The 13,911-nt window shown below is 46.0% G+C and overlaps 1 protein-coding gene across 2 annotated transcripts in view; it reads right to left on the bottom strand.

Annotated features, from left to right (window-relative positions):
* RCOR1 (REST corepressor 1) overlaps positions 1 to 13,911 on the bottom strand; it is an 88,694-nt gene that overhangs the window by 21,029 nt on the left and 53,754 nt on the right. For both annotated transcript variants that reach the window (XM_074868818.1, XM_074868819.1), the window contains one exon: positions 3,530 to 3,582. In XM_074868818.1, coding sequence (XP_074724919.1) covers positions 3,530 to 3,582 — 53 coding nt within the window. The remainder of the gene's footprint in view (positions 1 to 3,529; positions 3,583 to 13,911) is intronic.

Below are 13,911 nucleotides of genomic sequence, written 5' to 3'. Positions count from 1 at the left end.
TGGCCCAAAGGAGGAACTAGTCTCAATCATTTTAAGGGCTGGTCATTTGTTCAAGACATCTTGTTTCTCTGTTGCAGCCTCTGGTTCTCAGTTCCAAAGACAAAGGGCATGCACTGCACTTCACCACCTGCAAACCGTCCTCCCCCCACCATCTCTGAAATGCTCACTCACAGCCACCCCTCTCCCAGGGGTGTGCAGCCCCATGTGTTATGACACATCACTACATCTGGCATGCCAGTGACCACCACAAGTCATTTGGGGAAGGTCTGATGCTGCGGAGCTAGAAACCTGCCTTTCACAATGGCTGTAAAGTGAAAACAATCCCTAACATGTTGAGTAAAACATCAGAGTAACCTGCTTGTCATATGCAAACTCAGCGCAGGTTTCACAGTCACAGTTACCCTCATCTAGTAGTTTCACCCTGGCTGCTCAGAGCTACAAAATCCCTCCAAATTCGGGGTTTCCCCATTATGCTTTGCTATGCAAAAACCAGTTCCTTTATGGGATCTTGCTCGCCTGAGATTCTGCAGACAGTATGTGTATAAATATTAGTGTTATCCAAGATCTTGTCCTAACCCTACTGGCTTCTCAGTGCTGCCCAGGCACCCTCTCCTCCCTTTTGCCACCATGCAGAACAAGTAGTAGTCTTGGTTGCAGCACAACCACTGAAGATGTCACAGGAGCCACACAGCCACTTATCTCCATCCACTCTGGCAAGCATGGGGCCAAAGAAACTATTCTGCAGTCACAAAGGACCAAGTTTTCTCTCCCTGCCATCCCTTTCAGCTTCAGATATGAGCTGTACCAAATATCTCTGCTGAGAAAGCACAGGAAAAACAAGGAGGGAGACATTTTGGGAGGGCAGGGTAGTGTTAAATACCACTAAGGTGCTAGTGAGGGTTGAAGGGACAGCTGCTTACACAAAGCAGAAGGTAAACAAAAAGGTTTTCCTTACAGGCTTAACAGGAGCATAATATTCCTTCTCCACTCCATGCTGCCCTTGGAGAGCTCTGCGCTCATATACAGGTGAGCACACTGCTTTTCCAGCCTCATTTGTTGCAGTGTGTCTGACAGAGGCTGACAGGAGAGTGCAGCTCATGGCCAGACTTGCTGTTACGTTCCCAGAAGCCCGTGACTGCTACAGCTCCACACAACCACCTACCGCAGTTTGCCAACACTAGCTAAAGTGAGCTTGCCCTGACAGAGCTCACTCACCTGCTGAAGCCTGCCCTTTGCCTGCCCTCGAGCTGGCGAGGCTGCAGGGACTGCCACCAGCACAGCCCCAAGCCTCCAGCCACCATCTCATAGCAGGAGAGCCAACAATAGGGCACTCAGCTGCAGGCGAGGGGAGAGCAGGGCCGGAGGTATGGGAGCCACACGCGGCACAGAGGCAGCCAGCTGGATGGAAAAGCTGCTGGGCAGAGGAGCACCAGCACACACCCCAGCCACCCTGCCGAACAGCTCGCCACTCCCTCCAACAAACTGGCATGTCTCAATCTGCAAAGGTAGGTTTTGGGCAGGGGGCACAGATGGAAGAACCAGAATCTCTGAGTGATGACTGTCAGCCAAGCCACCCATACAGGGGTCCAAAGAGACCGGCTGTTGGGGCGATGCACACGTGGGAAAGGGCTGCCTTGGTCAGCAAAGCCCAGAGACAGTGACCAAATGCTAAAGTGAGCTCTAACTGTCTTTCAGGGAGCTTGCATCAGCTTGTCCACAGTTACCCAGCCAACAGCAACTCTAATGATACCTGCTGAAGAGTGTCCCTTGGTGACACAACAAATCATCCTGATTTGAAAGCCTTGACACTTAGCCCTATAATACAAAATGAGCACATGCCTTCTAGAGCAATACAAGATAGATCTTCTCCAGTTACTTCCTGAAAGTACCTAGCTTAGCTGTCTAGGAAATCCCAAAGGACCTGGGAAACATGTTTAACTCCACAGAATTATGCGAAAGTGCTATGGAAGGAATGAAAAAAATTTTTAGGAGATACTTTTTTACAAGTTACTCAGCCACTTTACATCCTGGTGTGGTGAGTCCCACAACTTCTACTTCTGTACACAGAGGAGGGGAGAAAAAAGGGGAGAAAGACTTTGAGGAGTGAGTGGGAAGTCTGTATTTCCAGCATTAAAATGAATGCAAATCTGTTAGCCAAATCTAAGTTTTCCAAAACACAATAATTCAGTGGGTTTTTTTTAAATCACAAGCTTCATTTTGATCAGTCTTCCAGATCAGTCTATACTTTCCAAACAACACTTCTCCACTAGAATAATGAAACCCATTTTTATTACCCTGAGACCATCTCTTTTGGCAAATATTACCCACAATATCCAATACTAGGATATACCCACCTCAAATGAAGTGAGCTACCACCCTTATTTTCATTTAAGGTCACAGCCTTTGGTGCTTTCATCTTCCTTTTATTGCTGTTCTCTGCACTCAGAAACTATAAATATCAAATCTGATCATTCCTGATTTTGCTGGAAATTTTGCTGGTTACCTCAACTTCAACGCCCCTGTTCCACAAGAAGTCTTTTTGAGCACGAGTATCAACCACTGAAAGTCTGACTCAAAGATGACAGCAGAGTCATTTAAATAGAAACACTTGCCCATCCAAATCATTGGTTTCTATGCTCATGACCTTTGTCTGAACAATTTCATAAACTTTCAAGTTTTCATAGAGTCCCTTTGTAGAGACAGTAAGTAATTTGCCAATACAGTAAGTCATGAGATTCCCCACCTTCCTTTTCCTTCCGGGCAAGTATTAGTGCATAAGGAAACTCCGCAGAATTCAGAAAAGCTTCCCAAGCACAGGTCTACTTATCTCCCCAGATGAGTGTTGAAATCGATGTTGGTTAATACAGGGAAGATTAGTACACAGTCCTAGACCATGTGGAGTAAAGGAGAGGTCCGCTCCTCAGGCCAGGATTTCCATCCCTAGGCTAAAGGCACTGGCTACCCTCAGGGACAGCTGGTGAAGTCATCCACTCCTACTGCAAAGGCATCCAAGGTGCCCATCTATGAAATGCAAAATGATTTGCAGCACAGTTTTGAGGTAAATAACCGTGGATATTGGTTTGCCTCAGAAACGCATATGATGGTTCAATAGCTCCTTAATAACTGCCAATACATCCATGAAGCAGAGGTGGAGCAGCCAACTGGAAACTGCAATGCAATCAGGCAGCTGTCCAAAGACAAGCCAATTTCTTTAACATTGTTTAGGGGTTCTGAAAGTGTTCAAGCAGTAGTCATTGTAGGAAGCATAATACTCATGGCCAAACTCAGCTAGAAGTTACAATGGTTTTGTTTCTTCTTTTGACTCTTGGTGTAAAACTGGGGATGAACTCCATATCCCCAAGAACATAGGTTACTATTAGGAACAGCCAGTTTTGGGAGAAGTAGGAGAAGAGAAAACACAGACAATACAGGAGGGAAGAAGTAGTTCTAGGTAGTTACTTTAAGTCATGTTTTAATACCTGCTGAAAAATATTTTAAAAAATAAAGTAAGTATTCAAAGGGTTGTTACCTGCTCCATATTGTATCCATGCTTCTCTTTAGCAATGGCAATATATTCGTCCACTGAAAAACAAAGAGAAGGCATAAAGAGCATTTCATATAATGATCTCATCTCCCCTTCCCCTTTCCAGTCGAAAACCCAGTCCTGCAGCTCTGACTTCAGTCATGGTCATTGCAGCCTCCAGAGAGAACTCTCATGAATAGCTGCTGTTCCCAACAATTCAGGAAAGGAAGGAAACAAAAGAAAATCAACAGACACCAGACAAACTGCTATGTATTTTCCTTAACAAGACTAAATGATGCAAGATATCCAATCCAGTACTTCTGAAACATGGCATATAGTATTTCATAACTTGTCCAACAAAGCTATAGACATGACTGTCTCAGCTACTTTTTTTTTCCCCCAATCCCCCCCAAGCAGTTGTTTTCTTACAAACAAAATTCCCCAGACACAACCATACCTTCCAATACTGCCAGACTCCTAGTGTTGCACAACCACTGCAGACATCTTGGCAAATTTTTCAGCCCTTATGCCTCAGCAATTTTCAGCTTGGACCAAACCCCACCTATACGTATTATCAGGCCCCTAGGAGCTTTTAACCTTTACAATATGAAGATGCCCTAAGGAGTTATATTTTCTATAAATGGGACTAAAACGTCTCTTTCAGTATGAGTGACTGAGCTTACATTATATGCAACAGCACCCATTTGAGAGGGCTGGATTAAAGTCAGTACCGGTGGTGGCGTTCTGAAATCTGTGCCCTTGTGCTTGGTCATTATTAAATGCACTGTAATGATAACAACATCCTTGAAAAAAAAAGCTAAAAGGTGAAACTCCTACTTCACCTAATGGAGTGGAAGATGCTGGAAGCATTGGTTGTCTGTAGGATCCCAACACGCAAGTACCCTGAAAGACTCAGAACTGGTACACACAGCCAGAATTCCTATTCTTCTACAAATTTTGGACTTCAAGGCAACTCACTTAACAATGAGCTCAAAAATCATTCCCCCTTCCTTTTCTGCAGATACCCAGGGAGGAATGCAAGCAAATTCCTCTGCTGAGCACCTGATTCATGGAGAAAGTGTGCAGCACCTCTGGAAGGAAACGGTTCTGCGTGCACTGCAGCTAAGGAAGACACATTTCCCACTCTTTGGGCCCCATAATTAACTTCAGCTCTCAAATGTGCTTCTCCCATATTTCCTGCAAGAACTCTTGCATGAAGTCTTTGGTGACTAATGGCATGGCATTTCTTAAAAGCCTTTTCTTCAAGCCAGGACACTCCTCAATTCTTCCTTCAGCTGAGCAAACTAAGGAATAAACTCAAAAGGTATTGGGAAAACAGAGAGAATCGATCAGAAAATGCTCAGCAGGAGAGCACCAGCCTCTTATTTTCAGCCTGTCATCAATACAAAGAAATTAAATCTAGATACTAAAAGCAGACATCCCATCTTACTAGGCCATATGACATGCTATATCAGTGCTAGCCCTTCATTTGGAAAGGAGATGCATTAGTTAATTTTCACAAAAAGGTGTTGCAAAAAAGGGCTTTGTTAAACGCCATGGAAAAGTCCATGAGAATATTAGTACAGCCACATGTTGTTCCAGAAGAGCATGCAGTAAATACAGGCACAGTTCCACATTAGCAAGGACACTCCATAAGGTTCTTGCTCTTCTAAGCTCCCACCTGCATACAATGGGGGCTCCCAAGGGCCCGATGAACCTGTTCGTTGGACCACATTCTGGACACATTCAGTAAAAGTTTTATTAGCCCTTTGGAGAAAGGTGTAGTCACAACCGTTCATTTACACCCCTGCAGCACAAACGCATCTACTTATCCAAGTCAACAAATTGTTTCTAAGAAGATCAGTAACAAGTGGCATTCCTCAGGGGTCGGTATTCGGACCAGTGCTCTTTAACATCTCTGTTGGCAACGTAGACAGTGGGATCGGGTGCACCCTCAGCAAGTTTGCCAACGACACCAAGCTGTGTGGTGCGGTCAACACGCTGGAGGGAAGGGATGTGCCATCCAGAGGGACCTGGACAGGCTGGAGAGGTGGGCCCGTGCAAACCTCATGGAGTTCAACAAGGCCAAGTGCAAGGTCCTGCACATGGGTCGGGGCAATCCCAAGCACAAATACAGGCTGGGCAGAGAATGGACTGAGAGCAGCCCTCAGGAGAAGGACTTGGGGGTATGAGTGGATGGAAAACTGACTATGAGCCAGCAATGTGCACTCACAGCCCAAAAAGCCAACTGTATCCTGGGCTACATCAAGAGAAGTGTGGCCAGCAGGTTGAGGGAGGTGGTTTTCCCCCCTCTACTCCACCCTCATGAGACCCCACCTGGATTACTGTGTCCAGCTCTGGGGCCCCCAACATAAGGACATGGACCTGTTGGAACAGGTCCAGAGGAGGCCATGAAGATAATCAGGGGGCTGAAGCACCTCCCTTATGAGGACAGGCTGAGAGAGTTGGGGTTGTTCAGCCTGGAGAAGAGAGGGCTCTGGGGAGACCTTGTAGTGGCCTTCCAGTACCTAAAGGGGACGTACAAGAAAGCTGGGGAGGGACTCTTTATCAGGGAGTGTAGTGACAGGATGAGGGGTAACTGTTTTAAACTAAAAGAGGGTAGATTTAGATTAGATATAAAGGGATAAATTCTTTACTGTGAGGGTGGTGAGACACTGGAACAGGTTGCCCAGAAAAGTTGTGGCTGCCCCCTCCCTGGCAGTGCTCAAGGTCAGGTTGGACAGGGCTTTGAGCAACCTGGTCTAGTGGACGGTGGCCCCTGCCACCCCAAGGATGACCCCTTCCAACCCAAACCATTCTATGACCATGCTGAACACGGATGAAAACCATCCCTTCTTGCATGCAACTTTTTTTTGCACAAGGCAAACATAGTAATATAGTTGCACAGACAGTGGAGGTAATGGCACAGTGACAGAAACAGGCTGAAATCGCTGCATTGCCTAATAGAACATCCTGAGGGTTACCAAATGTTAGGAACCTCGGAAATCAGCTTTGCCATGGAACAAAAAAAAAAATCAACTTGCAGAACCACACCTCAAGGGGAGAACATGATCAAGGAGGATGACATGGGGGAAATGGGGACAGAGAAGGGAACTGCCTTCTCCCTACACACCATCCCTTCCCTCCACACACCAAACAGGGCAGGGAACATCAGTAGGATGCAGACAGAAGGGAGACTTCACATGCTTCCAGACTTTATAACCACACCAAAAACTGCCAGGAAACCCAAGTGCAGCATTCTCCTGTACTTCAGCTAAACGCTCACGGCTTCCTTAGGACAGGTATTGCACATGCAGTGTTATATATTTTGTCAAAGGGGGAGGGAAAGGAGTTGAATTCTCTGAAGTCCAAGGCTGAATTAAGCTCTTGAATGCTAAGTACTCCTGCATTAACTAGCTTGCTTTCACTGTGGAAAGATCTATAGTTCCTGATTTGACTTCAGCATCTTATCCTTTAATATATACAAAGAGATGAGGTCGTTCTCCTTTCCAGCGAATTACCTTTCTTATGCCAGATGCTATAAGCAATGAAAACATACTCACTCCCCCTTGCTTCCCACCCCCCCAAAAAATCATTACAGCATTTTCTCTCCTGAGCAAGAACATTAGCAAGGTCCCCACATATCAATATCAATAGGATTTCTCTCAAATCAAGTCAATACACCACAGAGCCAAACAGTAGACTATGAGTGATCAGACACCATGAGAGGAGGCAGGATGCTTTTCTTGTCAGTGGGGTCTGCAACACCTCAGTGTTACATGTCATTGTTACAGTGGAGGAAAAGAAAAATAAGAAAAAAGCAGTAAGGCTTTTTTCCAACCATGAGCACATAGCAATGCTCCTTCTATACACTAAACAAGTGTTTGTGGATGAAGGAAGAACAAGTAGTACACCATCATACTCTACTCTTGGCTTGTTCCCTGCCTGCCTACTAACAATCTAGCCCATTTTGCTTGTAATTTCTTGGTTAATTGCGGGCTCACTCGCTTTGATGCTTGCACCATCTGAGAGGTATGACAGTCCCTTGAGCAATCCTTCTGACTGCTCTTTCTTTACCATCCCCCTCCACATGAATTGAGCAAGAAAGAGCATGGCACCAGCTGAGTCACAGGATCCCTTTAGTCCCCCATACCAGTAGAGCCTGGAATTGCTACAAGCTTAATGCTTCACATGCCACACCAGATAAATAAGTGCCCTCTTCCATCTCTGCCTTCCCCACACACCTCTAGCAAGCCCAGGGCAGCGGGCACGTGAAATTCTGCTCCACTGCATTTCAGTGGCGTTCAGTCACGCTCAGCATGTAACCCAGCAATCTGTTTAGACATCAGAGTTCAGAGCCAGAGGAGCCTGTGGCAAAGCCCTGCTTACACCAGAAGAGACAGTTTGCAAGCACAGCTCTTAGCCACTTCGCAGAAGAGAATAAACAAGTGCAAAACAATCCCATCCCATTTCCCCCAGCATAAACTATACCACCATGTACACTCTACAAGCATAACTTTTCCGTGAACAGACAACAGCAGACAAGAGCATCCTCCCCTCCCATCCAACCCACTTCTACATGCCAGAACGACATTTCAGCACAGACCAGGCCAAAAATACAATGATACTTGCATAGACAGTTGTGCAACACGGGAGATGCATTGCTCCTGTGAAGGCTCTTGTTGCTACTAGAAACCAGATGGGGGGAGGGACAGAAAAGAGAATCAAACTGGTATTTCTTTACTTATTTGGCTATATTTCTTCTCCTGCATGCATTTTTAGCTGTGTGAGGGTGAGCAGGACCCCCCCTGTCCGTCCCACACCCAAAATGGAGTCAACACAGGCCCAAAGTGTACTCCCCTACAGGGAGTCATGCTCAGGAAGGCAGAAGCAGCACAAAAAGGTGGGGACACAGAGAGAACAGAGCCCCACATACACATTGTCAACAAAGAGCACAGAGTGTTCAGATGCTAAAAAGCACCTCTCCCTAATACAAGAAGCGATGTCTACAATGAAATGACCAAAGGACCCCGTGTGTAGCACTAACAGCCAAAGAGATAAGGGAAATGGAAAGGAGTGAGAAAGGAATCAGAGAAAGATGCATCCCCTCCCTGCCATCTAGGGAGGAGAGTTTGACCAAAATGGTGCCATCAACTGCCTGAATTTTGTGGTCTTACCTCCAGCCATCTCTCTCATACACCCTTTTCTTCTGCTTAACTATCTTCCAGAAAGAATTCCTCAATAGAGGCAAAAGAAAGGGGACCCTCTTGGCTGACAGAGGGAAAGAGAGACAAGAGAAAACAACTGCATTGCTGATTTTCAGCCCTGCATCCTAGAACAGTGAATTGAGAGATGTAAAACAGGAGCATTAGTTTCAGAAGGGTAGGAGAACTCTGAAAAGAAAAATGCCTGAAAGCAATGACTCCCCTCATCACCATTCGATCAGATTAAATGATCTCTCCAAGTGGGTCTTTCAGGAGAATTTCTCCCCCCTACCCAAATTGCTTCTTAGTGACCCCACAGTCATTGCATTATGTTTAGTGGACTCAGTGACCCCAAGGAGGGTTTGCAGCAGAAGTGAGTGTGCTAAAGCCTATAGCAAGCAACAGGAATGCAGAGGTAGAGCTGTTGCTGCAACCTCAGTTCACCCCTATTACTGGGGTACTGCAGGAGCTCTGAACACTTTGCATATTACGTGATGCAATACCCTGACAGAACAGGGTGAAATGAGGACAAAAGCAACAGCCTTCACAGCCTCAGTAATGTGCTTCACAGGGTTTGATCAATGCTGGAACCTGCGAGGAATTCTGGATGTTGCTGTATATCTCCCCCTCCCCTCCATCTCCCTTGATAACAGGAAAAAAAAGCCAAGACCCAGAACAAGTCAATGTTGTATAAAGAAAATAAGGAGCATGGATTAGACACATACATGTGAAATTCTTCCAAATTTCAAAACACAATTATGACGGTACACAAACAACTAAGCACAGTTTTTGCCTTGGCTATAAAAATGAGCAGCTGCATTGCTGTCCCACCACCCTTGCAGCATCAGTGGAACAATCCTGCCACCTCGTGGTCCCAGCACAGGAGAGGAAGCTGCAAAAAGCAGTTTGGACAAGTATCTCACTAAAGCCAGCTGCAAAAGGAGGCAGAGCGGAGCAGAGATCAAAGCAAGTGGCTTGACCACTTTTTCTGGGCAGAATCACTTAAAAGAAAATAAGACCCGCCTCTTTAAAAGGGTCTTCTGCCTTGAAAAAGCTATTTCCTCTTCATGGCAAGACATAATGTGTGTCACAGGCAAGAGTGGAGCAGAGAGCCAGAGCACAGGCATGTTTTGTGGCCGGTCCTGCACCCATCTGGGCAGGCATACAGCCTCATTTAACACTGCTTCTAGGAACAGAGCGCACTAGTTACACAGACACAAGGGTTACTTAAAAAGAAAAAAATCACTTCATGCAACTGAAGGCACAATAGGATTTAGGCCTTAACTCCACTGCGTCCGCAGCAGGTGAGGAGTAAGTCTGGATGCAACTACAAGGCAAAGGAAAAAAAAAAAAAAAGTCAACCTTATCCCGGGGAAGTTTACTTGAACAGGAGCAAGAGAAAATACCCTGCAGTGGGGCAGGGTACCTTGAGTCACAAGACTCCACAGTGTATCTCAACCTCCCACCCACTTAGCTCCCTGTAGCTCAGATTTTACTTGTATTACATCTCTTGCCCCTGTATCAAGGCCCATAGGGTGCCATTGCATTAGAAGTCTCCTTCGACAGCAGGACCAGGTTAAGCACCCCTAGCCTCCAGCCACCTCCTTCCACCCAAGAGCATAAATATTTGCCTGGGCCCCAAGGGAACCAGACTGGGAAACTGTTCCACCTGAAAAACAACCAACCCTCTCCTGCTGCATTAGCTCCCTCACCCAAGCAACAGTGAAGCTGTACAAGCACTGAGTGGTGGAAGTATAGAGATGCTCTCACCTACCAGGAGGAGCAGTCCCAAACCCTCCTATTGCCAGCCCTAGCTACGCAGGCTGTCACCTTCTCCTGAACTAGCTCTGGAGCCACTCAAGGCACTGAACAGCTGACCACCACCAAAGGAGCATGTTATTCATAAACCAAACAGTTTTACACTTTTTATATGGTTGTATACCATACAGAAATCACTTTGGTGGGAGGTTACACAAGCCTGAGAAGAGACAAGCCCTCCTAGTTCCCGCGATGGATAAGACTAGCTCAGCCAAAAGCGCAACTCATTCCTTGCCCCAGCACAGCGGCAAGGGATGAGCAGGCAGGCAGGGACAGGCATGGCTACGTCAACTAGCACTGGTGAGGAAAGAGTTGTTCATGGAACCACACCTGGAGCCTGAAAACGGCAGCCTCAGAGAGCATAAAACAAGGAATAAAACGGGAGTGCCCCATCGCTGGGACATCTGTCCCTCTAAAAGCTCTGACATACCAAAAGCTGCCTTTCTCACACAGTGGCAACCAGTCACCACCCAAGCAGTGCACACTAGTAAGTTAGAAAAGAAATACAGTATCCCCCCCCCCCCCCCCGTTTTTTTTAATGCTGCCCTTTGCATGGCCTGCATCTAAGGGCAAGTCCAAAGTTGAAGCTCCAGTGATGCTTAAAGACCTGACTCATCTGCCTTTAATTTTTGCTATACCAGCAAGAAGGTTGTACTGCAGACACAGGTGTACTGACAAATCCAGCATAGTTTTTGCAGCTTGACAAAGCTATTTAAACTGTTTACCAGAAAAGGCCTTTTGCTAGTAGACATGTTACTTCTAAGGCTTTTACCAACATACGCTTATTCCTAAAGTTGAACCCTCAGCTGACACTATCACATGAATAAAAGTCTCAACACACTGTGCATATGTGTGGGCAATGTATTAATGAGGACCACCACAATGAAAGCCAGCTGGCTGATGCTCTCTTGCCCCTCTTGCTCTCTGATGCTGCTGCTGTTCTCCCTCAGAAAGGCCATGTGGATGCCCCGTGTAAGGATATCCATGGAGGACCCTCTGGGAAGAAAGACTGATTCTTATACATCCATCACATTTAACCTTCAGGCAGAAATTTACTCTGCCATAGCACTGAACGCCACTTTACCGGGGGAATGGCACAGGCTTCAGGATCTACAGGCCCTAGGTACCCCAGATGTCTCTGTACGTACCACAGAAGAGAAGAGGACAACGGAGATCTGACAGGGCAGTAGTAAAGAGGAAACACTACCTCTGGGACCTAGCACAGCATAGGCAGCGCCACATCAGATCACCCCGGGACCTAATCTGTGACCATACAGGATGTGAGCATGGCTATCATTCAGCAGTGCAAACCTGATCCTAAATCAGACCTAGGCACTGGACTGTATTAAATGTAACTAGCCAGAGCACTTGATACCAGGTTTGGAGCCCATGTAAGAACATAAAACCAGTGCACATTAGCTTCTTCCAGAGAGGGAATACTCGTTCCCACATATGACCTTCCAAGACACAGACAGGAAGTTACAGACAGGATAAATGCACAGAACACGCATCCTAACAAAGTGAGCTTAGAGCAGAACAGCTCTTTGCATTATTCAGCACAGTGCTCTCAATTCAGTCTGAGAAGCCCTAAAGCCAGATTTATTCTGCTGTCAAATCGTGGCTTGAGTTAACTCTACTGAGAGGTTATAGCCTTGGATTATATACTTCAACTACAGGCAGCAACATGCCAAAGCAATGCAAGTAGCAACATTATCAATACAGTTGTGACAAGGGGTAGAATATTTTAAAAATTATTTGATCAGATGGTTCAATGCAGGAGATGGTAACTTGGATTGGAAGAAACCTCCCTCACACAGATTTTCTTATGGAAATTATTATTTTTTGCACTCCTTGAAAACACCTGATCTAGTATACCCTTTTCAAAAGCCAGATTCACCAATTCAGAAAAATAAGTTTGACACACAGAGATGACAGTCAGCATGGAAGACCACAGATGCAGACTACTAGCAGCCTGATACAAGGCCTCTGCACTCTACATAGGAACATTCTCAGCTCTTCAACCATGTCACACTATATATGCTGAAATTCTTGGTCTGCAAAACAGTCAGCACAGACTACCATAAAGCTTGGTCAAACAACCTGCTGTCAACCAGCTTCAGAAGCTATCAAGGAATATCCAGACTCAAAGCCCTCTGAAGAGGGTGAAACCTTTCACAAGGTCCATTTTCCACCCTCCAGAAGATTTTGAAAACTCCTGTTTAAACCAGAACTGTTATATTCTCTGTATCAGAGCCAGGCTTCCTAAACAGCATGGGTAACTCCACTTCCCCACATCACGGGGTCTTTGTGCAGCATGAGGGCACACACACAAGAGTATGCTGGAGCAGAAGAGCCATCAGGTTAAATTACAGCTCATTATTATTGTTACTGATAATAAAGCCTGTGACAAGAGCGTAGAAGTCATGCTGACCCCCTTTATAATGGGTACAAAAGCAAAAGAAACGATCAATTTGTCCCCTAGCCACCTCCTTGAAGGATGTCACTTGGGCAGAAAGGAAGCATCAGGCAAACCAGCAGGCAGTGAAAGGAAGTAGACAAGTCAGAGTCACACAGAGGAGCTGCCCCCAGCAGATGTGCTGAGAGACAGGAGCTGCTCACTGAGGGGAGAGAACCTCCATCTGTAATTACCCACATCCAGCTCCTCAGCAGGTGGAACAGGAGAACCCCATGAACCTGAATGGTGAGTGGTCAGGTCATAAAAGCACCACATACTATTTCAGTTATTTTTTTGCAGTCAGCCCCCTCACTTCCAAACCCAGCTATATGAGTAACATAATAGCCTCAGCAACCCAGGCGGCCTCTGCGTTCATGAACAAGTTGCATGAAAATTGCTTCCAGCAAAATTAGATGAAGAATGATAGAGACTACGTGAAGGCAGCTTGATGTTGGAGAGGAACTAATCCTTTAGTTGTATTTTCTGAAGCACTATACTGGAATGCTTTTATTCCTTCTACATCTACAGTTAAAAACCTATTTTCAGATGTTTGGGGCTGGCCCCTTCTAAGAAAGCAAGAGCCTTCCCACAACCTCATTCATTGCACTACTGCACCTGGGTGCTAAGAATGAAAAAAACTAGGTCTCAAACTTCCTTTGAAAGACTCCATTTTCCTCACTTTCATATCAGCAGGATGTGAGCAAGTTAGCAGGAAGAACAACGAAGAGAAGACAAACACTTCCAATGGACAGAGGGGCTGCACAACCTAAAGAGAACAGCTTATCTCGAGAGCTGCCGTGGCTCTGCCCCCCAGCTGTCTGCCTCATTCCGCTCCCAAAAGTTCCTATTCCTGCTTCCTGCAGGAACAGTTTGGCTTCTTGATAAGCAGCTGCTTAATCACTTAATGCAGG

Source organism: Strix uralensis, chromosome 4, assembly GCF_047716275.1.
Source record: "Strix uralensis isolate ZFMK-TIS-50842 chromosome 4, bStrUra1, whole genome shotgun sequence".
NCBI lineage: Eukaryota > Metazoa > Chordata > Aves > Strigiformes > Strigidae > Strix > Strix uralensis.
This window is presented reverse-complemented; position numbering and strand designations above follow the sequence as displayed.